At 38.9% G+C, this 24872-nt stretch overlaps 1 protein-coding gene across 1 annotated transcript; it reads right to left on the bottom strand.

The window, feature by feature from the left end:
• Positions 1-23466, bottom strand: LOC138851925 (fibroblast growth factor receptor 3-like). Its single transcript, XM_070081472.1, has 3 exons — positions 23303-23466; positions 15894-15999; positions 1-6281 (listed from the first exon to the last, which is right to left on the bottom strand). The coding sequence occupies exons 1-3, from the start codon at positions 23407-23409 to the stop codon at positions 6192-6194; spliced, it is 303 nt and encodes a 100-aa protein (XP_069937573.1). The 5' UTR covers positions 23410-23466; the 3' UTR covers positions 1-6191.
• Positions 23467-24872: the final 1406 nt, after the last annotated feature.

The raw sequence follows: 24872 nt of genomic DNA, 5'->3' as shown, positions 1-24872 counted from the left end.
TTGATAACAAGAGTTTATTTCATGTATCATATTACATGGCTGTGACATATACAGTACTTAGACTTGGTAAAAAACTAAAGCCAACTTGTCTTGCTCAAATATTAATGGTAGAAGCAGCTAAAATATACCTACTGTACATGTATGGTTATGATGTTCTCACTTATTTAGGGATACTGCCTTCCCTAACACCCATAATAAAGTATATTTCTCTATTACTCTTGCTGAACAAGAAAATATGGCCACAGTTTTCTTCTGTTACACCAAAAAATAAAAAAATAATAGTTATTTTGGTATGAAAATTTTCACTTACGAGTAAATTAATTTAATGACTATCACTGTTTAGAAGCATCAGGATATATAGGTAATTTCGTGAATATTTTTACAAATTAATTTACAAATGAGCATACAGTATACAAGATTGTTAAGTAGTGTAGTGTCAGTACAGTGGCAAGCTACATGGAACCTACCAATACTGACACATAAATTTAAGCCTTTGGCATGACACTACATTTGACACGTGAAACATTGGTGTGCATGGAGTCACCCCCACTTGTGTGCTGCTGCCTTTATCTCATCACTAAACACATTACTACTGAAAATGAAGTGGCTAATATTTTTTGTGGTTTGTGCACACACAGGCATCTTAGTCAACTTACAAAACAAATTGTTTATTATTGTGCCAGAAAGTACAGCTTAATAGATCAGTAAAAAACTGATAAATTTACCATTTTTAGTACACACATTAAACATTTAGTGAAAATAAATCTTTTAGTTTATTACACTACTTTAAATGCCTTCCAAATAATGATTTGCATACTCTTCAGCTGCTTGATCTGAAATGTACTATTTGCCCAGGAAAATCCTGATAAAATATTTAATCAAGGAAGATTGGTTGGATGCCTGTAAACTAAATTCAGGGTTGTTGTAATATTAAGAAAATTGCTGAAATACCAATCCAATATTGTTGCCTCATCTTCTGCTTCCTTGAATTTTATTAAAATACGAAAAAATTAAAGTCATTACTGTTATTGTAACATGAGAATATGATTTAGACAAATGACATATATAATTAGCTATTACAACAACAGATGAGAGCAAGTAAGGAGGTAGATAGGCTAGAGTCATTTGTGATGATGGTACACACTAGTGCGGTTGTCTCCCTGCACAGCACGTCAACACTGGATGACTAGTAAATGAGAACTTGTGGGAGCTAAAGCACACACATTACCCTGCTACATTTATTACTCTTACTGATTTATTTTATGGAGTGGAAAGAGTCCTAAAACTGTAGGGGTCATACAGCACCTTTGGTAATAGGAGGCAGTTTGATTAGTTAAGTTTAGGGAATGGTGGGTTGGGGCACCATACAACTAATATTTCAAACTGGTTGAAATACTAGTGGCATGGGTTAGTCCCCCACATGTCAGTCATGAGATAAATAAGAAAACGTTTGTTAATATACTAATAATTTGTGGGGTTTGAGCATCCTAAATAAATTTTCAGGCTGACAAACTATTCCCACATGACTGCATGTGTGCACACACGAGTTCTTGGGTCGAGTTATCACACGAGCTAAACTTCAGTTAAATTGTTGGTGCAGTGGGATGGGCACCAAACATTAATATTCAGAAACCTGTTCAATGTTTTACACTGGCAGAATAAGTGTAGTAGAAGAGACTGGTACAAAAGCTAGAGAAGCAAGCAATATAAGCAGAAAAAGCACTACAATGGTTCAGAGAATACCTGACAGGAAGGAAACGAGTGATGGTACATAAGGTGCTAGAGTGGGCATATACCTTACACATATGAATGTGTATACACACCAAGTTTGCTTCTGATTTTTTTTTATTTCTTGCTCTTGTAGCATTTCCTTTCAATTCATATGGTAAAGTAGGTTAGACTTCTTCCTCTGTAAGCAAGGGGACTAATAACCCCTTCTGTATCAATTACTAAAGACAAAGAAAATGTTGAGTTTGAGTATAGTACAGGTAAGAAAATAGACTGCTGATGTCATGAATGAAAAAGCTGGATGTCCTACCATTAAGAAAAGCTAAAAGGGGTTTGAAAATTTCAACGAGTTACTTGGTTTAAAGAAGATGTAGCTCAGAACTGGTGCCCAAGTAGTAGTGATATTAAATGAGACTATGGAAAAATTGGAGGTACAAGTGTTTAAATGCAAGAATTATTAGAATAAAGATGGGTTACAGTAAATCTTTATGCACCTTATGTAAAAGATGTGGAGATTTTGGGAGACTTTCAACAACTTTTGAACCAAGAGGAAAAAATAATTTTTAGGGACCTAAAAACGTAGTAGAAAAGTTTGGAGTTCCAAGGGGTAAATATCAGATCCTCAAATTGAATTAAATACAGAAAGGGGGTTTAGAAAAAAAAAAAAAAAGATAAGTAGATGACATACATTGCAGTGACAGCAGTTTGCTAGACTTCTCAACAAGCGAGTTATTTAGTGGGAGTAAAAGGTAGATAGCATAATAGACAATGGAGTCAGTGGGTAAGACAGAGGTATGGGTTAGATTAAGACAGTGCATGCAGCAGAAATTTGTAATCATGAAGGTGAACCTGAGTGGGCGAGGAAAAGTTAGCATACAAGGCTTTTATAATGTAGAAAAGGCGAGAGAGAGAAAAAAGGTTAAAGAGGAACCAGACTGCAAAATGTGAAACAGGATGGAGAAGACTCAAAGCAAATTTGGGAGAGAGTAACAAGTTTTAACCCTTAAACGGTCCAAATAGATCGACGTTCATATCCATAGTGCTCCAAAAGTAGATCTATGTTTTTTTTACATATTTTCAAATATAACAAAAAAAAAAGTAGATTTTTTTACATACTTTCAAATGTTTACAAAACGTATATATAAGTTTGAAGCGTTTAAGGTTAAGAAAGCCTGAGGAGCAACTCAACTTGGCTATTAAAAAATACAAGAGAATAGATAACATACAAAAACATATTTTCAGAGTTAGAGAGTATGAAGTTAGTTGTAGATATCAGGCCCCTCAACAAAGGTTCTCAAGACACCAGGTATGGCTCATGATCCAAGGAATGGGACTTCCTCTTCCTTGGATTGAAACAATGCCTTCCATTCCCCCAAGAGCTGTATGACTCCTACAGGTCAACAACAGATGTAAACAAGGACAAAAATCACAAAAGAGACAAAGAAAAAAATATACAAGTGCTGAACAGTTTGTAGGAGAAATATATTACTGGATGCATAAACAGGAATGTATCAGAGTACAGTGGTGGTGACACTTGTATGGATGTGAAGTTTTAATGTTGCAGTGAGGAGACTGTGAAAGTGTTTGGGCAGAAATTTATGCAAATTGAATGTTAGAGCATAAGGAACAAAGAATTAGAAGACAGTGTGGCTATCTTAATGGTGACCCTTGTCAGTTTAGTGCTTTATAATAATATCCTAAAGGTGTAATTCAAATAACAGGTTTTGTTGAGATATTGAGCAAATAATAACCTCTCTATTGTGAAAAAAATTTGCTATAACTGCCACTAATAGTGTACAAGTGCCACAAGATGTACAGTACACTTTAGTCTGATGTACATCAACTATTATGGAAATGCCAACCACAAACTAACTTGAAACATTGGTAATGAAATTAACAAACAGGAGAAGCTAAGTTTTTAAACAATGTTTGCATATTTTGTCAATACGTACAAATGTCTAGCCTGAAACAATTAAACTTCTACCATGAAGTACCGAAGTTCCCAAACATTACAAAAAATTATAAGAGGCTAATTTACAAATATACTGATAGAGAAATTTAGTTAAGCATTCTTGAGGCATCACTATAAAACCCATATTAAAAATGCTGAAAATCTTGAATCACAAACTTCTTGGGACTCCAAATTCAACTAACACTATATGGCACATTGGTACAAAGGAAATTTTAAGTGGCCTATAAAATCACCCAAAAATGAAGACCCCTACAACACTGATGAAAACTAGTTCTAAGAGCAGCTGAGAAACTTTTGAGATACAATATCTAAAAATATTAAATTCAAACAAAAAGAAAAAAAAAAATTCCAAAAGTAGCCACCAGTGGGCTATACCTTCCAATATATTCACAAATAACATTTTTTTTTTTTTTTTTTTTCAACAAGTCGGCCATCTCCCACCGAGGCAGGGTGACCCAAAAAAGAAAGAAAATCCCCAAAAAGAAAATACTTTCATCATTCAACACTTTCAACACACTCACACATTATCACTGCTTTTGCAGAGGTGCTCAGAATACAACAGTTTAGAAGTATATACGTATAAAGATACACAACATCTGGAAATAAGGCGGAAATAAAACATTTTAAGGACATAACCTCTACAGAATTACGATATAATTTGCCCGAGATGCTCAGCATAACAAGTGGCTTTCTATATAGTAGTATGTCATTGTTGTCAGCTAGGACTGTATACCATGTACATGTACTTGTAGTAAATAAAGATTATTATTATTATTATTATAATTTAACACGATACAAACTGCCAGCTACTTTTAAAACCTCGAATACTAGAAAACTAACGCAAGCTGGTCAGATGCCTTTCAGTATTACTATTATTATTATTATTATAATCAAGGGGGAAGCGCTAAACCCGGAGGATTATACAGCGCCTGGGGGGGGGGGATGTGGAAGGCATCCAGGCTTAATTCGGGGAACTGGAGCACAGATCCAATTCCCTAAATCAAGAGCCCCTCACCAACATCAAGGAACCTTCCTTGAGGGGTCAGTATTACTAGATACTATTAGCACCATTGTAGACTTCACAAATAATTTCAATACACTGCTGACTTGGATTGTATAAAAGAAAAAACTTAAAATTCTTTCAAATTAAGTACATAATAGCAGAATAATTTTTGTACATTTGCTATAGCATTTGTTGCAATGGTATTACATCACCTATCCGTAATCCAATACCAATTATTAATTTTACTTGCCATTATTATTAGTACACACATGTTCACTTCTGCAGCTTATCTACATAAAGGCAATTCAGTATAATATACATGCTGTTTTTGCTCATTAACTCAGTGTATGAAACACCTCCTTCATAAACTTCAACATCAAATATACTACACTGCAGTACTGCTTAACTTTCACTATAATAAAAAAATCTTTAGTAGTACATCTATAGACATTTTCAATGGTGTCTTATCCCTGAAAATATTACTGGTACTACAAACCCAGATCTTGTACAAATTTAAATGCAAGTCTGGTATTCCTCTATATACAAGCCATCTTAAAACTGATCATGCCTTCCTATTCATCTTCCTCCATTCCCAAAAAGTGGGTGAATATTATCTTCTAATTATATATCATGTAAACCTGATAACCCTGAGAAACCTGTTACCACCCTTCATGTGCTTATATAAAGAATAATTCTTGTTCACATTTCTTATTCTTTTTGTCACTTCCAAACATGACCATCTCTGCAACTTAATGCTCAGTAATTTGGATATATTTTTTTTTCAAAATGCAGTACTGTACCCACAATAATAGGAGGTTGTATAATGTGTACTGACAGACAACTTAAGTACAGAACCTTATGCATCAATATAATTATTGATAATTTATTGATAACACAAACACTGATAAAAAATAAAATGCTTAGGAATTTCCTCATCCAATTCATAAGGTCTGCATTATTACTTGTTAGCGGTGATGTACAAGTACATAACTGAGCAGTGACTGGTGGTCACATTACATACATAGTCTTGTGCATTTCACAATACACCATCCAGTCCTAACTAGGATTAATAGCACCTCATCACTGTTTATGACTTTTTGTTCAGCTTCTTTACTGAACTGCAGGCAGTCTCTTTAATAGAGAAAATAAATGCACTTCTCAACAAGAGTAAAACAATAAATAAATGCACATAATAAATTGTCTTTTTTCTGAACACTTCTGTTCAAATGTTACTTATCATGTTTGCTTTTCAATAGTGAATTTATGCCATAGACAAGTCAAAAACCAAATTGTCAAAAGACTTTTTCAGAGCATTTTAAGCTATATGGCAACTTTTTTTTTTTCAACTAAAGCTACAGCCTCCTAGGCAAAGTTCAAATCTTTCAATAAGACAGTACGTCTTCTTGTTGTGGCACTGGTATAAGGCACTGTATGAGGTGTCATACTGGGAGCAGCAGTGGTGAGTACATCAGTTGCTGCCGTAATAGCTTAGTGTGAAGTAAGAGCATCTGATATAAGAGGTGACTCGCAACTGCTAGGTGGAGTATCCAAATGAGGCATTGACAAGTTTACGTACTCCTGAAATCAAAAAGATGCATTTTAGACATTGAAAATAAATTCTCCTACCTCTTAATGTATGCCAATAGCCTTTTTTGTTTTTATGTAAATACAGTGGACCCTCGGCTAACGATATTAATCCGTTCCTGAGAGCTCATCGTTAGATGAAATTATCATTAGCCGAGTTAATTTTCCCCATAAGAAATAATGGAAACTCAATTAATCCTTTCCAGACAGCAAAAAGTATTAAAAATAATAATTTGTTTTTTTTCATGAAATATACATTACCCTACAAAGAAAACAATGAGACATGCACAACTATATAAATGTTAAAATGACACTTACCTTTATTGAAGAGTACTGATGAGTGATGAGACAGTATTGAAGAGTACTGATGAGTGATGAGACAGTATTGAAGAGTACTGATGAGTGATGAGACAGTATTGAAGAGTACTGATGAGTGATGAGACAGTATTGAAGAGTACTGATGAGTGATGAGACAGTTTTTCTTGAACACACTGGGATTTTCAGAGTGATACATTAGTAAAGGTTTCACTTTACAATCCCCACTAGCATTACAACAAAACAAGAAACTTAGCCTGTCTTTCATAGGGTTGTGTCCTGGGAGTGCCTTTTACTCCTGAGTAATGTAGGTCCTGTTTGGCATTTTCTTCCAGAACAGGCCTGTTTCCTCACAACTGAACACTTGTTGGGGTTGGAATTTTTCAGCTTCACCATGCCTTATCACACTGTGTATGCCACTACGATTCTTAAATCTCTTAAACCATCCTTTGCTGGCCTTAAATTCACCAATATGAGCACTAGTTCCAGGCATTTTGTCCTGTTCACCTGGGTGTTAGTCAACTGGTGTGGGTCGCATCCTGGGGGACAAGATTAAGGACGCCAATGGAAATAAGTTAGACAGTCCTCGATGACTCGCCGACTTTCTTGGGTTATCCTGGTTGGCTAACCCTTTGGGATTGTTTCTCGTTAAGCCACACCAACAACAGTCTCTCCACATCTTCGAGTAGTACAGCTGACGGTGGTGCAGCAGCAGCTGACCGTGGTACGATAGTATTTTGATAGTATTTCTCACTTCTCACCCTTTTTACCACAGGGTTGGCACTAGAAGCTTTCTTTGGGCCCATGGTGGCTTATTTAGCAGTTACAAGCACTACAAACAATGTAATACAAAATGTATCGAATGTATGTATGAAACTGGCCTCCCTGGCTTGTAAACAATGACGACAGGGCAGCCGAGGTGCTCAGGCTGGACGGACAGGTTCGGGATGAATCATGTTTTGCAAGTTTTTTACCGTTAGCCAGGCCAAAATTTTTACGCTCGAATGCTTCGTTAGGTGGATTTAACGTTATGCAATGCGTTCGTTAGCCGAGGGTCCACTGTATTTGTTGAACAAATGTCCCAGAATTTGTAGATAAAATTAAGTGAAAAACTTTTGATAACTTGCTATTTCTACATCTTGAAATTAAAGCTAAAAATGTGATTTTACACCTGCTAAAGAAATGTACACACATGGAAACTAATCATTAGAATCCTTGAATAAAATAATCTAGCAATCCTTCAGACATTCAAAATGACTACAAGTGTAAAACAGAAAAACAGGAAAAAAAAAAAATAATAATTATTAGAGTAATGTGGGACTGGCATAAAATAAGTAGATAAATAATTTTTTTTTTTTTATTATCACACTGGCCGATTCCCACCAAGGCAGGGTGGCCCGAAAAAGAAAAACTTTCACCATCATTCACTCCATCACTGTCTTGCCAGAAGGGTGCTTTACACTACAGTTTTTAAACTGCAACATTAACACCCCATGAAACAAAAACATAGCCAACACTGGAAGATCGGTGTCCCCTTTTACTTTCTCACAAACAGCAATAATTCTCAAAATACTGTAATGTAATATAAGAAACTTTTTTTTTTTTTAACATACCAGCCTTTGCCCAAGGTAGGGTGAACCAAAAATAGAGAAAACACATTCATTCTTATTCAAGCACTGTTTAGCAAGTGTGCTAACATCACAGTGTAGATGGGCCTCTGAACTGCAACATCTTCACTCCCTCTTTTAGAATGCTTCCCATCTCCAGGACTTGATATCAGCTAATGAATTCCCTCAATCCCTTCATAAAAAACCACTTGCCTCCAGTCTAAAGTGCTCACACAAGCCTGTTGAGATGTTTAAGTCTCTAGCACATAAAATCCTCTTTACCTCTTCTCTTCATTCCTTCTTGGGATGAATCCTACCCTCTACCCCATATTTATATATTCTCCTAGTCATCCCATTTTAGTCCATACTCAAGAATCCCTACTCATCCCTCTTGAATTATACTTTTGTTATCCCATACCCACTTTTCTTCATGTTCTAAATTCTATGAATCATATTCACACCACACATTGCCCTTAAACACGACTTCACTGCCTCCTCATAAGTTTCAAGCTAATGTTTTACACCCATACATCAGTACTGGTACCATTATACATGTACAATGGACCCTCGAATTTAGTAGTGTCTTTTCTGTATGCAAAACTATTTTGCATACAGAAAAGGCACTACTAAATTCGAGGGTCCACTGCACTCTGATATATTCCCTTCCTTGCTTACATGGATAAAATTCTTTTCTCCACAGGTTAGCACTTGATCTAACTGTAGTGTACTTTATCTTCTATGGACCAGTACATAATAGCAGAGTCCATGATGTACTAATAAGCATTGTTTATAGCACCTTCACATTTGCTGCAAATGGCAAATTTTGGCCTAGATGTTATAGAATGGGTCTATAGGGTGGGGCGAGTGCAGTATACATGGCGAGGGATTCGGGGGTCAACGTACCCACAGCCCAGTTTGTAACCAGGCCTCTCAATAAGATTCCTGCCCCATGTAGTGCATATGAATGGCTAACCTCTGACCCTGCATTTGGGTTAAAACAGAAAATTAAGGGCATTTTCTAAGGTGGTTTTCATGGCTGTTTCTTGGTGCCAACAGACATGCTAGTAAATTACACAAGATTTGTAAGTGTGAAATAGGCAAGAAATGGCTAATACAGATTATTTTTTCCTGGCCCCCTCCCCACCCCATCTTTATTTTTTATTAGATTGGCTTCAATTGTTGGTTATGGTTTATTAGCCAAAAATTGGGAAAAATGTCAATTTTGTGCATGACCATGGATTCAAAAATGGAAAGGCCTTGGGAAAGTTGCTTTAGTGGTTGAAATACATACAGTATTTGTTTTGGACTATTTTTTAAAGAATTTTGTTTTTAAAAATGTGGACAAAGATTTTCAATTTAGTAGTGGTGATGGGAGGGGATGGAGGTGTAACAGTATAAGAGTTCAATAGGGAAATATACATCTGTGTATTTTCTTTCTTTCAATGCACCAGCTGTATCCCACCGAGGCAGGGCGGCGCAAAAGGAAAAACAAAAGTTTCTCCTTTTAACCCTTTGAGGGTCGACAGGCCCTCTCCGAAACTCGTTCTCAGGGTCGGCCAAATTTCAAAAAAAAAAAAAATTATTTTTTCTTATGAAAAAATAGAGTTTTTTTTTCTAAACATTATAGGATAAACAAAAAAAATTTACCATCAATACTTACGGAGATATGGATGCATGAAGTTTGCAGAAAATGAGCCGCGTATGGCAACAGCGGCGACTGCCGCTCACCCGGTAAACTTTAGTTTACTTGTATTTGAAGGTTTGTTGTTTTTTTCACTATTTTATTTTTTCACATAACTTATGTGGCCTGTGAGACCAAAGTAAGGTGCAATGTACATATATACACTCGTTGTATACAACACAATAAGCACACAAACATAATTATCAATATATTGTTTACAAAACTTGTTTACAAAAACAAACAATACAAAACATTGTTTATTATTATTGTTCTATAATATATATACCAATATACAGTCACTGAACATATTCCTATTAGTTCTGCAGCTTGTGGAACTCTGAAACATGGTGTCATACACAATGGTGTTTTATCTTTCTCCCTCATTCTATCTCTTTCAATCTGTCTCTCTCTTTCTATCTGTCTATCTCTGTCTCACAGGTACACATAAATACAAGTATACATAGTATAAATTACCTAGGATAACCCAAGAAATCCAGACAAAGTGCTATACTCTGCTTGAAGATGTGAGTAAAAATGATGACACAGTCTTGTGGCTCTCTGAGACAGAGAGCTAGACGGATAGACAGATAGACAGGGAGCTTGACAGACAGACAAATAGACAGACAGAAATGTTAGTGTACCAGTACCAGTGTACTAGTGTTCCACCCTCCTCCTCCTCTTCTTCCTCTTCCTCCTCTTCCCCCTACTCTTCCTCATACTCTTCCTCTTCCTCCTCTTCCTCTTCCTCCTACTCTTCCTCTTCCTCCTCTTCCTCCTCCTCCTCTTCTTCCTCTTCCTCCTACTCTTCCTCCTCCTCCTCTTCTTCCTCTTCCTCCTCTTCCCCCTAATCTTCCTCGTACTATTCCTCTTCCTCCTCCTCTTCCTCTTATTCCTCTTCCTCCTACTCTTCCTCTTCCTTCTCCTCCTCTTCCTCCTCCTCCTCTTCCTCCTCCTCCTCTTCCTCCTCCTCCTCTTCTTCCTCTTCCCCCTACTCCTTCTCCTCCTTGTCCATAGTGTAAATTACAAGGAGTCCGCAGCTGTCAAAGTGACATATTGGCTCATTACTCTTTCCCCCTCGGCCTGTCAAAACAATGGGGTCGGATGCTGCTTCCCCTCCTCCATTCTATCTAATTATCTTTCTCCCTCATTCTATCTGTCTGTCTATCTCTGTCTCACAGGTACACATAAATACAAGAATACATGGTATAAATTACCTAGGATAACCCAAGAAACCCAGACAAAGTGCTATACTCTGCTTGAAGATGTGAGTAAAAGTGATGACGCAGTCTTGTGGCTCTCTGAGACAGAGAGCTAGATGGATAGACAGGGAGCTTGACAGACAGGCAAATAGACAGACAGAAATGTTAGTATACCAGCAAAAACAAAGGGAGGGTGATGTTCATCTCATCTTTTGGCATCAGCTCTACCCTCATTTACCCTCATCAAACGTCAGCACTTATCAGATGTTATCTCCCCTTATCTTGTTACTGTCATGGGTGAACATTTATTATTACATATTATTATTATTACCTATTATTATTATTATGTATTATTATTATTATTATTATTATTATTATTTTTTTTTTTTTTTTTTTATTATCACACCGGCCGATTCCCACCAAGGCAGGGTGGCCCGAAAAAGAAAAACTTTCACCATCATTCACTCCATCACTGTCTTGCCAGAAGGGTGCTTTACACTACAGTTTTTAAACTGCAACATTAACACCCCTCCTTCAGAGTGCAGGCACTGTACTTCCCATCTCCAGGACTCAAGTCCGGCCTGCCGGTTTCCCTGAATCCCTTCATAAATGTTACTTTGCTCACACTCCAACAGCACGTCAAGTATTAAAAAACCATTTGTCTCCATTCACTCCTATCAAACACGCTCACGCATGCCTGCTGGAAGTCCAAGCCCCTCGCACACAAAACCTCCTTTACCCCCTCCCTCCAACCCTTCCTAGGCCGACCCCTACCCCGCCTTCCTTCCACTACAGACTGATACACTCTTGAAGTCATTCTGTTTCGCTCCATTCTCTCTACATGTCCGAACCACCTCAACAACCCTTCCTCAGCCCTCTGGACAACAGTTTTGGTAATCCCGCACCTCCTCCTAACTTCCAAACTACGAATTCTCTGCATTATATTCACACCACACATTGCCCTCAGACATGACATCTCCACTGCCTCCAGCCTTCTCCTCGCTGCAACATTCATCACCCACGCTTCACACCCATATAAGAGCGTTGGTAAAACTATACTCTCATACATTCCCCTCTTTGCCTCCAAGGACAAAGTTCTTTGTCTCCACAGACTCCTAAGTGCACCACTCACTCTTTTTCCCTCATCAATTCTATGATTCACCTCATCTTTCATAGACCCATCCGCTGACACGTCCACTCCCAAATATCTGAATACGTTCACCTCCTCCATACTCTCTCCCTCCAATCTGATATTCAATCTTTCATCACCTAATCTTTTTGTTATCCTCATAACCTTACTCTTTCCTGTATTCACCTTTAATTTTCTTCTTTTGCACACCCTACCAAATTCATCCACCAATCTCTGCAACTTCTCTTCAGAATCTCCCAAGAGCACAGTGTCATCAGCAAAGAGCAGCTGTGACAACTCCCACTTTGTGTGTGATTCTTTATCTTTTAACTCCACGCCTCTTGCCAAGACCCTCGCATTTACTTCTCTTACAACCCCATCTATAAATATATTAAACAACCACGGTGACATCACACATCCTTGTCTAAGGCCTACTTTTACTGGGAAAAAATTTCCCTCTTTCCTACATACTCTAACTTGAGCCTCACTATCCTCGTAAAAACTCTTCACTGCTTTCAGTAACCTACCTCCTACACCATACACTTGCAACATCTGCCACATTGCCCCCCTATCCACCCTGTCATACGCCTTTTCCAAATCCATAAATGCCACAAAGACCTCTTTGTGGCATTATTATTATTATTATGTATTATTATTATTATGTATTATTATTATGTATTATTGTTATCATTACGTATTCTTCTTCTTCCTCCTCCTCCTCCTCCTCCTCCTCCTCTTCCTCCTCCTCCTCTTCTTCCTCTTCCTCCTCCTCCTCTTCTTCCTCCTCCTCCTCCTCCTCCTCTTCTTCTTCCTCCTCCTCCTCCTCCTCCTCCTCCTCCTCTTGCCTCCTCCTCCTCTTGCCTCCTCCTCCTCTTGCCTCCTCCTCCTCTGCCTCCTCCTCCTCCTCCTCCTCCATTCTTGGAACAAGTTTGAAGATCTTGTAGTTCATAATCACTATCACTATCATCACCAATGCTCACATCTGAGTCTGGGATTTTGGGAAATAGGAGTTTCCTCTTTGATTCTGGTACAACTGAACGACGGCCCAGCACCAGAGGTGGAAGGCTGTGGGTTGTCTGGGTTTTCCTCACTATTACCCATATTATGGTCATTAGTTTCGGTCAAAACCTCACCAGAACCTTGAAACTCATCTTCACTGTCACTTCCATCTGTATTAGAACTGTCACTGGGGAACAAAAGTGTCCCAATTCGCCGAGGAGTGAGGAACTTCTTACCACAGGGCACGGTGGAAATTGTGTACTATGATGGCATTCCCACAATGCACCACTGGGTCCCAGATTTTTTTCCTACTGCGCACACCCACCACACAGACCCATTCTCTCACATCTAGGCTTATCAGCCTTTTCCTGTGAGATTTGAGGCCGCTAGAATTTATGCGTACTAGTACGACAAAAACCCCTACGCGTAAGACGTACTAGTACGACGAAAACCCTCAAAGGGTTAAATTTAGTAATATATACAGGAGAAGGGGTTACTAGCCCCTTGCTCCCGGCACTTTAGTCGTCTCTTACGACACGCATGGCTTACGGAAGGAAGAATTCTGTTCCATTTCCCCATGGAAATAAGAGGAAATAAATAAGAACTAGAAAGAAAATAAAAAAAAAACCCAAAGGGGTATGTAGGTATATATATGCTTGTACATGTATGTGTAGTGTGACCTAAGTGTAAGTAGAAGTAGCAAGATGTACCTGAAATCTTGCATGTCGTCATAGAGGGACTTGAGCTAGAGTTCGTCACGGCCACGCTAGCTGGAGATTCGTCTGTAAAAACTTGCATTTGTGGTCACAGAGGTGCCTGTGCTAACTTTCCTATGGTGTAGAAATATACCTAGTTGGATGAATCTTATTGTGGCTAGCTGGTCTAGTGGCTAACGCGACGGGCTGGAGTTTTGAGACTATGACCGCGGGTTCAATCCCGGCCGGGGGTATGGTTTATTTGCAATCGTGTCATTACGATTTCTTGAGTCATCTTGCATGTTTATGAGAGACAAAAGACACCAGCAATCCTACCATTATGTAAAACAATTACAAGCTTTTGTTTTACACTCACTGTGTATTTATTCTTGTGAATTCTGTAAATATTTTTTTGTATCCTCAACACGCTAGCCATCTCCCACCGAGGCAGGGTGACCCCCCCAAAAAAAAAAACACTTCCACCATCATTCACACATAATCACTGTCTTTGCAGAGGCATGCAGATACAACAGTTCAGATGTCACTCCAAACAGCAAATATCCAAAACCTCTCCTTTAACCCCTTGACTGTCACAACCCCAAATCCTCAGGTGTCTCCTGGTGTCGCAAAGTTTCTAAAAAAAAAAAAAATTTCTTATGAAATGATACAGAATCTTTTCCCGATTGTAATGACGCCAAAAGAACAAAATTTGATGGAAAACTGGCGGAATTACGCTCTCGCGAAGTTAGCGACCTCAGCAATATTTACGAATCGGCGATTTCGCCCAGTTTGAGCCCTATTTTCGGCTATTTCCATCGTTCCAGTCGACCAAACTCATAGCTTTTTCTTTAGAACTCCATTTTTCTATCGATTGAGTATGAGACACTGCCCATTTACCGATTTCAACTATCCAATAACGTGGTCAGAAATTTGCAATTTGGCCAATTTCATGAAAATTAAAAAATATGACAATTTCAAAATAGGGTCGAGGCCCCTATGATATTACTCTAAGTTTCTATTTTGAATTTTTATTCAAACAAAAAATAGAAGATTTACTGTTATGAAGACTACTGCAATATTGTAATAATTGTATAAATAGTGTCAACCCATTCATGACTGCATATTAGAATGGCTACTTGGACATTTATTGGAAAATGACATCATTTGTTTACTTTTGAACATCAGCAAAAATCAAACACTTCCCCTACTTTGAGCTCCATTTCAAGGTTATTTTCATAGCAAAACCAATCAAAATCACCTCTATTTCTATAATATGTTTTCCATTTTATCAACCGAGACCAAGAAAACGAGAATACACTCATAAATACTATACGAAAATAGACCACAAAGTCGGCATTTTAATTAAAAAAAAAACGGTTGGATTTTTTTTCTCATTTTGCACTGCATGCTGCAGGTTTTTTTTTATATGGTTCACACTGACCACACAGACCCATTCTCTCACATGTGGGCCTACCAGCTCCTCCTGCTTGATTTGAAGCCACTAGAATTTATGAGTATACGCAAGTCAAAAATGGTGGACCGTAAGACGTATATATACGACTGAAACAGTCAAAGGGTTAAAGTGCAGGCATTGTACTTCCACCTCCAGGACTCGAGGCCAGCTAACCAGTTTCCCTGAATCCCTTCACAAAATATTACCCTGCTTACACTCCAACAGCTCACGTCCCAAAAACTATTTATCTCCACTCACTCCTATATAACATGCTCACACATGCTTGCTGCATGTCCAAACCCCTTGCACACAAAAGCTCTTTTACCCCCTCCATCCTTTCCTAGCACGACCCCTACCCCTCCTTCCCTCCACTACAGATTTATACACCCTCAAAGTCATCTCATTTTGCTCCATCCTCTCTAAATAACCAAACCACTTCAACAACCCCTCCTCAGCCCTCTGAATAATACTTTTAATAACTCCACACTTCAAATACATTCCATAAAACATAGCTGGCTAAAAACTTACAACAGTTGAGGACAATGTGAGAATGCAGTCGAGGTCCTCGACAAGCTTTTTGAAAGTTGGTCGTTGTGTAGGCTGACATCGCCAACATTCTCGCATGATCAAGTAGCTAGAAAAAAGTAGAGAACTTACATCAAGTGACTAGCTCATGAATAATGTTAACATATCAGAAGAAATAACACGTTCGACCAAATTCAATCCTCTTCAAACTTATTATTAGTGTATTATAAATTTTAATTTAAATAATTCTACAAAACCTGAAAATTATATTTAAAAAATTATGGGAAGACAATAAACATGATATAGATTAAAAAGTAATATTGTTGTGCATCAGCAAACATACACACACTGTATATGACAGCTAATGTAATAACATTAATTTCACAGTATGTATATATTATACTGACAGGCCCTGCTTTTCCAGTGCTTGTATAACAATTATTTACTTTAAAGTTACTCTAGGGAAAAAAATCATAAAATGATAGTATATATGTGGTCATCAGTCAAGTACAGCAGTCACATCAGCTTGTCAGTTTTGTCTCTTGCATTTATTTCAAAACAAGTGAGAACCCCTCATTAACCCTTAAATGCTCCAAACGTATATATACGTTTTTTCAACATTTGAAAGTACAGTGGACCCCCGCATAACGATTACCTCCGAATGCGACCAATTATGTAAGTGTATTTATGTAAGTGCGTTTGTACGTGTATGTTTGGGGGTCTGAAATGGACTAATCTACTTCACAATATTCCTTATGGGAATAAATTCGGTCAGTACTGGCACCTGAACATACTTCTGGAGTGAAAAAATATCGTTAACCGGGGGTCCACTGTATATAAAAAAATGTACATCTTTTCTTTTACATTTGAAAATGTGTAAAAAAAACTTTTATCTACATTTTTTTTTGTTATATTTGAAAATATGTAAAAAAAAAAATAGATCTACTTTTGGAGCACTACAGATTTGAACATGGATCTATTTGGACCGTTTAAGGCTTAATAGTTACAAGTGATTTACTTCGTTATTTTGCCTAGATACTATACAATATTACTGATCTGATTTGAACTGTATTTTGTAAGAAATGCTGCTGCTCCCTCTGATGAGGAAAAATACTACTAAGTCACACTTCAGTGCCACAAATTTTTTGGCACCAAACCTTGCTATGCAGGTTTCTCATCTATGTTTTTGTAAGTGCTCATACCTATCAACATGTAATTTTATACTGCTTGCTTATTTTTTGCTTTTAATCTTTGTTTTTAAAACCCAAAATTTCCTAGATTTTTTTTTTTTTTTTTTGTACAGTGGTACCTCGGTATACGTCCGTTTTGGAATAAGTCCAACTTGGTAAATGTCCTGTTTGGATGCGAAAATTTTTGCTTGATATACAACCTTTGTTTGGAATATGACTCATGTGCTAGAACTTGTATGGGTCAAAATGAGTCACGACAGTGCTCTGAAGTGCCTCTGACACAGAGTTAATCCTGAAAGAGTTTTGGAAAGATCACTTTACTACCACCCATTGCATAACTCTCATTGACAAAGCCTGCCAGGAAGTTTCATACAGAACGATGAACTCAGCTTGAAGTAATTTGTGGCCAGAAGTGGCTGAAAGGGGGCTTTGAGGGCTTTAACCCTTTCAGGGTTTTGGCTGTACTAGTATGGCTTACGCGCCAGGGTCCTTGACGTACTAGTACGCATAAATTCTAGCGCCTTCAAATCTCGCGAGAAAAGGCTGGTAGGCCTAGATTTGAGAGAATGGGTGTGTGTGTGGTCGGTGTGCGTGGTAGAAAAAAAATCTGGGACCCAGTGGCGCATTGTGGGAATGCCATTTTAGTAGGCGTTGTTCGCCATGTCTCGTGGTAAGAAGCTCCTCACTCCTCGGTGAATTGGGACACTTTTGTTCCCCGGTGACAGTTCTAATACAGATGGAAGTGCCAGTGAAGATGAGTTTCAAGGTTCTGGTGAGGTTTTGACCGAAACTAATGACCATAATATCGGTAGTGAGGAAAACCCAAACAACCCTCAGCCTTCCACCTCTGCTGCTGGGCCGTCTTGTTCACGTTCAGTTGTACCAGAATCAAAGAGGAAACTCCTATTTTCCCATATCCCAGACTCAGATGTGAGCATTGGAGATGATAGTGATAGTGAATATGAACTACAAGCTCTTGAAACCAGTTCCAGTAGTGATAGTGAATTGCAATATTCTCCAGTGAAGTGTCAGTATATACGCCAATACATGCATTCCGGTAGTGTGCCATATGCTATTCCAAGGGGAAGGAGTACATCTCGGAGTACATCCCATGGCTGTACAACAGGAACAGACAGTGAAAATGACGATGACAGTGTTGCAATTGGGATGGAAAATGTGCATGGTGGTGGTGCCGACGGTGAGGCACCAGCAGTGGGCCATGCTGCCACCCACGCTGCTGCCTCAGCTGATCTACAACAAAGGCCACCATCCCCCACCCACCCACCACACCAGCCTCCACAACCACAATCTCCACAACCTCAACCACCTGTCATTGTCTAGTACCCACCAGCAGACCGCACCTGGGATTGGCAGGAAGCTGTCAATTTTGTTCCAATTCCTCACCAGTTTGATGAAAGCCAAAGTGGAATACGGCCATGTTGTACACTGGGGAACAATGCCACTGAACTGGAATGTTTTGAGTTATTCTTTGACGAACCCCTGATGGAAATTATTGTCAGGGGAAGCAACAGATACTACGAGTACACCATGGCTAACATAATACTTTCACCAAGCTCACGGCTACAAAGGTGGAAGGAGACAACTGTGGCCGAGATGTATCTTTTCTTTGCCACAATAATGCTTATGCCACATGTGTATAAGCACAGTGTGAAATCATACTGGTCAACAGACTGCCTGATTGCAACCCCAGCTTTCAGTGATATAATGGGAATGAATCGATTTGTGCTACTATTACATATGCTTCACTTCTCAGGCAAAACCAGGCCTGACAGAAACGACAGGTTATATGAGATTAGGAATGTGTTTGTGTATCTGGAGTTTACCTGGAGAGAGTTTCGGGGGTCAACGCCCCCGCGGCCCGGTCTGTGACCAGGCCTCCTGGTGGATCAGCGCCTGATCAACCAGGCTGTTGCTGCTGGCTGCACGCAAACCAACGTACGAGCCACAGCCCGGCTGATCAGGAACTGACTTTAGGTGCTTGTCCAGTGCCAGCTTGAAGACTGCCAGGGGTCTGTTGGTAATCCCCCTTATGTGTGCTGGGAGGCAGTTGAACAGTCTCGGGCCCCTGACACTTATTGTATGGTCTCTTAACGTGCTAGTGACATCCCTGCTTTTCATTGGGGGGATGGTGCATCGTCTGCCAAGTCTTTTGCTTTCGTAGTGAGTGATTTTCGTGTGCAAGTTCGGTACTAGTCCCTCTAGGATTTTCCAGGTGTATATAATCATGTATCTCTCCCTCCTGCGTTCCAGGGAATACAGGTTTAGAAACCTCAAGCGCTCCCAGTAATTGAGGTGTTTTATCTCCGTTATGCGCGCCGTGAAAGTTCTCTGTACATTTTCTAGGTCGGCAATTTCACCTGCCTTGAAAGGTGCTGTTAGAGAAATTCAATATGTATTTTTATCCCTTCAGGAAGCTTGTAATTGACGAGTCTTTGATTCTGTTCAAAGGAAGACTCTTTTTCAAGCAGTACATACCAAGCAAAAGGAAACGCTTTGGTATAAAGTTGTTTGCGCTTTGTGATTGTTACAGTGGACTGGCATTGGATATTATTGTGTACACTGGAAGTTATACATTGAAAAATACCAAGAAGTTATTGGGCATCTCTGGTGATGTGGTTAGAACAATGATAGAACCATACCTTGGTAAGGGGCATATATTCTATACTGATAACTGGTACACAAGCCCCTCACTCAGTGATTTTTTGCAAGTGAACATGACAGATGTGTGTGGCACAGTGCGTGCAAATCGTAAACATATGCCCAGGTTTGACGCTGGCACTCGTACAGGCGAGGTTCAGGCGTTTGCTGCCAATGACATCATGGCATTTCGGTGGCATGACAAACACTGGCAGGCAGCATAGAGAGAGCAATGAACCCATTCTAAAACCTGCAGCTGTGATTGATTACATCCTCATTATGCGCTCAGTGGACAAATGTGGCATGCAGATTGGGTTCGCAAGAGTTACAAGTGGTACATAAAACTCTTTTTCCATCTTCTGGACATTTCCATGCTCAATGCTTATAATATGTATAAGATGAGGACCAGAAACACACCATCATATGGCGAATTCTGTTTGTCTGTCATCAGACAAATAGTATTCAAGTACCAAGGCATAAAACCTGCAATAGACTGCCCACTAAATTATCAACAACTACCTTCTCGTCTGAAGCATGGTGATCACTTCCTAATAAAACTGCCTGCTACTACTTTTTCAAGAAAAAGGCTCAGAAGAGGTGTTACGTCTGTGCACATACAAAAAAAACGAGCACAACAACACAGAGACACTCGTTTTATGTGTGAGGAGTGTAAAACACCACTGTGCATGACACCATGTTTCAAAGACTTCCACAGGCTGCAGAACTTCTAGAAACATTCCCTGTGACTGTATGTGTGTATATAAAATATAGAAAAATAGTAATAAACAACATTTTATATCGTTTGTGTGTGAAAACAACAATTATAAACAATATAAGGACAACAGTGTTTGTGGAGTTATTGTGTAGTAAATAAAGAGAAAAAACTTATAAAATAGTGCTAATATTGGTCTCACAGGCCATCAAAGTTACTTGGAAAAAAAATAATACTGGGTGATGGCAGTCGGCGATGTTACCATATACCGGGCATTTTCTGTCAACTTCACGCCTCCATATCTTGGTATGTATTGGTGGTAAAAATTTTTTGTTTAGCCTATAATGTTTTAAAAAAAACTATCTTCTCGTAAGAATTTTTTTTTTTTTTTTTTTTTGAAATTTGGGGGACCCTGAGAGGGCCTGTGGACCCTGAAAGGGTTAAGACTGTGTCCATAGTGAGGGACACAGGGAAAGAGCTGACCACTGAGCAGCTGCAGGAACCTGAGGAGGAGGAGCACAAGACTAAGATGAATGCACTCTCTTCAGGCTCAGAAGAGGAGATAGAGGAATCCCCTACTTCATTAATCAAGGAAATCTTTGCCAAATGGATGGACGTCAAAAACTTTGCAGAGAAGTACCACCCCAACAAAGCCCAAACAAGCCGTAATAGCATTGTCTGGAATGACCAGACAATGTCACATTTCCGAAACATCCTGAGGAGAAGGCAGAAGCAAAGATCTTTGGGCAGATTTTAAGCAAAAGTCAAACCTGGTGAGTTTCAACCAGGTCCAAATAGGGAAAAAGAGGCAGAAGAGGAGACTCTCCTTCCAAACAGTAACATTCCCCCTCATCCCTTCTCAGCACTATCTTAGTAGGCACTCAACTCTTTGCACCAAAGTAAAGCGAGGTTAAATTTGCATTTATTTCATCTAATTCTTTTGTATTTATGTATGTATTTTAGTATTAAGCAGTGTTTAAATTACATATTTTAGTATAAAGCAGTGTTTAAATTATTTTATACAACCCCATCAATGTATAATATACCAATAACAATAGGATTTTTTTCATGGAAACGGATTAATTGTTTTTCATGTATTTCTTACGGGAAAATTCATTTGGTATACGTCCTGTTTGATATAAATCCAAGGTCCTCGAACGGATTAAGGATGTATACCAAGGTACCACTGTAAATCTATGGGAAAATATAATTTGCTACAAGAATTCACAAATTTTTTATTTTAAATATGCGACCCTTCTGTTAATCAGAGACTTCTTGTGTTACTGTTAATATACAGTGTCCACAAAAAAGTTCCCTAATTTCAAACAGGTATAACATGTAAGTTTATTGTAATAATCTTTGACAGTTAGTAGCTTCAGGTGCAAGATTTCATTCAGTTTCATGTGGTATAGGGAAGCATTAAAAGCACTCAGTGTGCGCCCCTCTGGTTGCTCGGCAAACATCAATGCGATAGTCCAGTTCGGTCCAGACACACTGCAGTGTATCTGGTGTTATCATGCAAACTGCTTCAGTGATCAAAATTTTCAGCTACTCCAGGGTTGCAGGTAGTGGTAGTATGTAAACTTTGCTCTTCATGTTCCCCCCAAAGAAAGAAGTCACAAACAGTTAGGTCCGTTGACCTCTGCAAGTGGCCTGCGAGGTCACCGGACTTGTTTGCGACTTCTTTCTTTGGAGGTACGTGAAGAGCACAGTTTACATACCACCACTACCTGCAACCCTGGAGGAGCTGAAAATTTCGATCACCGAGGCAGTTTGCACGATAACGCCAGATATGCTGCAGTGTCTGGACTGAACTGGACTACCACATCGATGTTTGCCGAGCAACCAGAGGGGTGCACATCGAGTGCCTTTAATGCTACCCTATACCACATGAAACTGATTGAAATCCTGCATCTGAAGATACTAACTGTCAAAGATTATTACAATAAAGTTACATGTTATACCTGTTTGAAATCAGGTAATGTTTTTGTGGACACCTTTTCTGTATGTAAAACTATAGTTGTCCTCTATAAAATGTATTTTTTGTTAATATTTTTGAGTGTCTGGATTAACTGGATTTACATTATCTTATGGGAAATATTAACAAAAATACATTTTATAAAAATAACTATAGTTTTACATATGGAAAAGGGATAATGAAATTCGAGGGTCCACTGTATATGCACATCTTTTTCTAATTTAAAATTTATGTTTGTCAAGATGGTAACAGATATGAAAGTGCAGTTTTTTATATATGACTGACTACTTTATTCAGTCTGTTACTCCAACATGTCTCACCTGGTTTTTCCAATACCATTGTTTATTCTAACACAATAGTCACTGCTATTTGGAAGCCATAATTCTCCACAAGTCCTTACAGGAGTTTAAATGTATGATATCAGAGAAGCATGGGAATACATTTGATGGGGCCATCATCTGCCAGAGAACTGCATTTCCATATTCTTTACTATATAACATTTTTTTTTAAATAGGAAAAGGGCTGTGAACCTTGAGGAACTGTCTACTAAGGTATTTTAAAGCTTATTCACATTTGCTTATGTCAAGAGTACAATAAGTGTATAAAGTAACCTTAAAATTTGAGCCAAATAAGACATTTGATAAGCAAACTAAATGAAGTTAAATAAGGAGGACACACAACACAAATGCAAATTCTTTCACATTTCAAGTAAATCAGTTGAAGTCTTGAGAAATTTACCAGAAAACATAATGCATCTCATACACTGCAATTATGTTAGTTAATTTTCTATTAGATATACAAAGAGGCATGCAAATGCATCATTTACATCCAGAAAATTACTCTCCTTGTACACTATAAACAGATAAATACTTACATGTCAAGTGGACAGTTTGAAGGTTTTTCCATTCTATATCCTTCTCGCAACAATTGGAAAAGTTTTTCAACTGGTACTGCTGGATAAGGTATACCTCCTAGTGTCATAATTTCCCATAAGAGGATACCAAATGACCACCTGCAGCATCAAAAAATTATTATCAGTATTGGAAAAATATTATTTATACATCATGAACATAACTGTTGCCAACACAAATGGTGTTAGGAGGTAACTTAAAATGTTTTTGTTGCTATAGCAATGAATGAGGGATTGCATCAGATTAGAATATGAAAGAACAATAGGAAGATGCAAGTGTACTGAGGAGAGTTCAGGAGGTTCCTGGCTAGGACCCCTGGAAGAGAATATGGGTACAGTATGCTTAAGCTACTGTGAGGAGCTCCATTCTGGATGACATATTTTTTATATTTTATTATCACACTGGCCGATTCCCACCAAGGCAGGGTGGCCCGAAATAGAAAAACTTTCACCATCATTCACTCCATCACTGTCTTGCCAGAAGGGTGCTTTACACTACAGTTTTTAAACTGCAACATTAACACCCCTCCTTCAGAGTGCAGGCACTGTACTTCCCATCTCCAGGACTCAAGTCCGGCCTGCCGGTTTCCCTGAATCCCTTCATAAATGTTACTTTGCTCACACTCCAACAGCACGTCAAGTATTAAAAACCATTTGTCTCCATTCACTCTCAAACACGCTCACGCATGCCTGCTGGAAGTCCAAGCCCCTCGCACACAAAACCTCCTTTACCCCCTCCCTCCAACCTTTCCTAGGCCGACCCCTACCCCGCCTTCCTTCCACTACAGACTGATACACTCTTGAAGTCATTCTGTTTCGCTCCATTCTCTCTACATGTCCAAACCACCTCAACAACCCTTCCTCAGCCCTCTGGACAACAGTTTTGGTAATCCCGCACCTCCTCCTAACTTCCAAACTATGAATTCTCTGCATTATATTCACACCACACATTGCCCTCAGACATGACATCTCCACTGCCTCCAGCCTTCTCCTCGCTGCAACATTCATCACCTACGCTTCACACCCATATAAGAGCGTTGGTAAAACTATACTCTCATACATTCCCCTCTTTGCCTCCAAGGACAAAGTTCTTTGTCTCCACAGACTCCTAAGTGCACCACTCACTCTTTTTCCCTCATCAATTCTATGATTCACCTCATCTTTCATAGACCCATCCACTGACACGTCCACTCCCAAATATCTGAATACGTTCACCTCCTCCATACTCTCTCCCTCCAATCTGATATTCAATCTTTCATCACCTAATCTTTTTGTTATCCTCATAACCTTACTCTTTCCTGTGTTCACCTTTAATTTTCTTCTTTTGCACACCCTACCAAATTCATCCACCAATCTCTGCAACTTCTCTTCAGAATCTCCCAAGAGCACAGTGTCATCAGCAAAGAGCAGCTGTGACAACTCCCAATTTGTGTGTGAACCCTCATTGTGTCTGACCAGCAAGAGAATTCACATGCCAAATGAAGCTAAAGAATGAGTTTGATAACAGCAAGACAGAAGCGACTAGAGAGACATG

This window comes from Cherax quadricarinatus, unplaced genomic scaffold (assembly GCF_038502225.1).
Source record: "Cherax quadricarinatus isolate ZL_2023a unplaced genomic scaffold, ASM3850222v1 Contig2832, whole genome shotgun sequence".
NCBI classification, from domain to species: domain Eukaryota; kingdom Metazoa; phylum Arthropoda; class Malacostraca; order Decapoda; family Parastacidae; genus Cherax; species Cherax quadricarinatus.
This window is presented reverse-complemented; position numbering and strand designations above follow the sequence as displayed.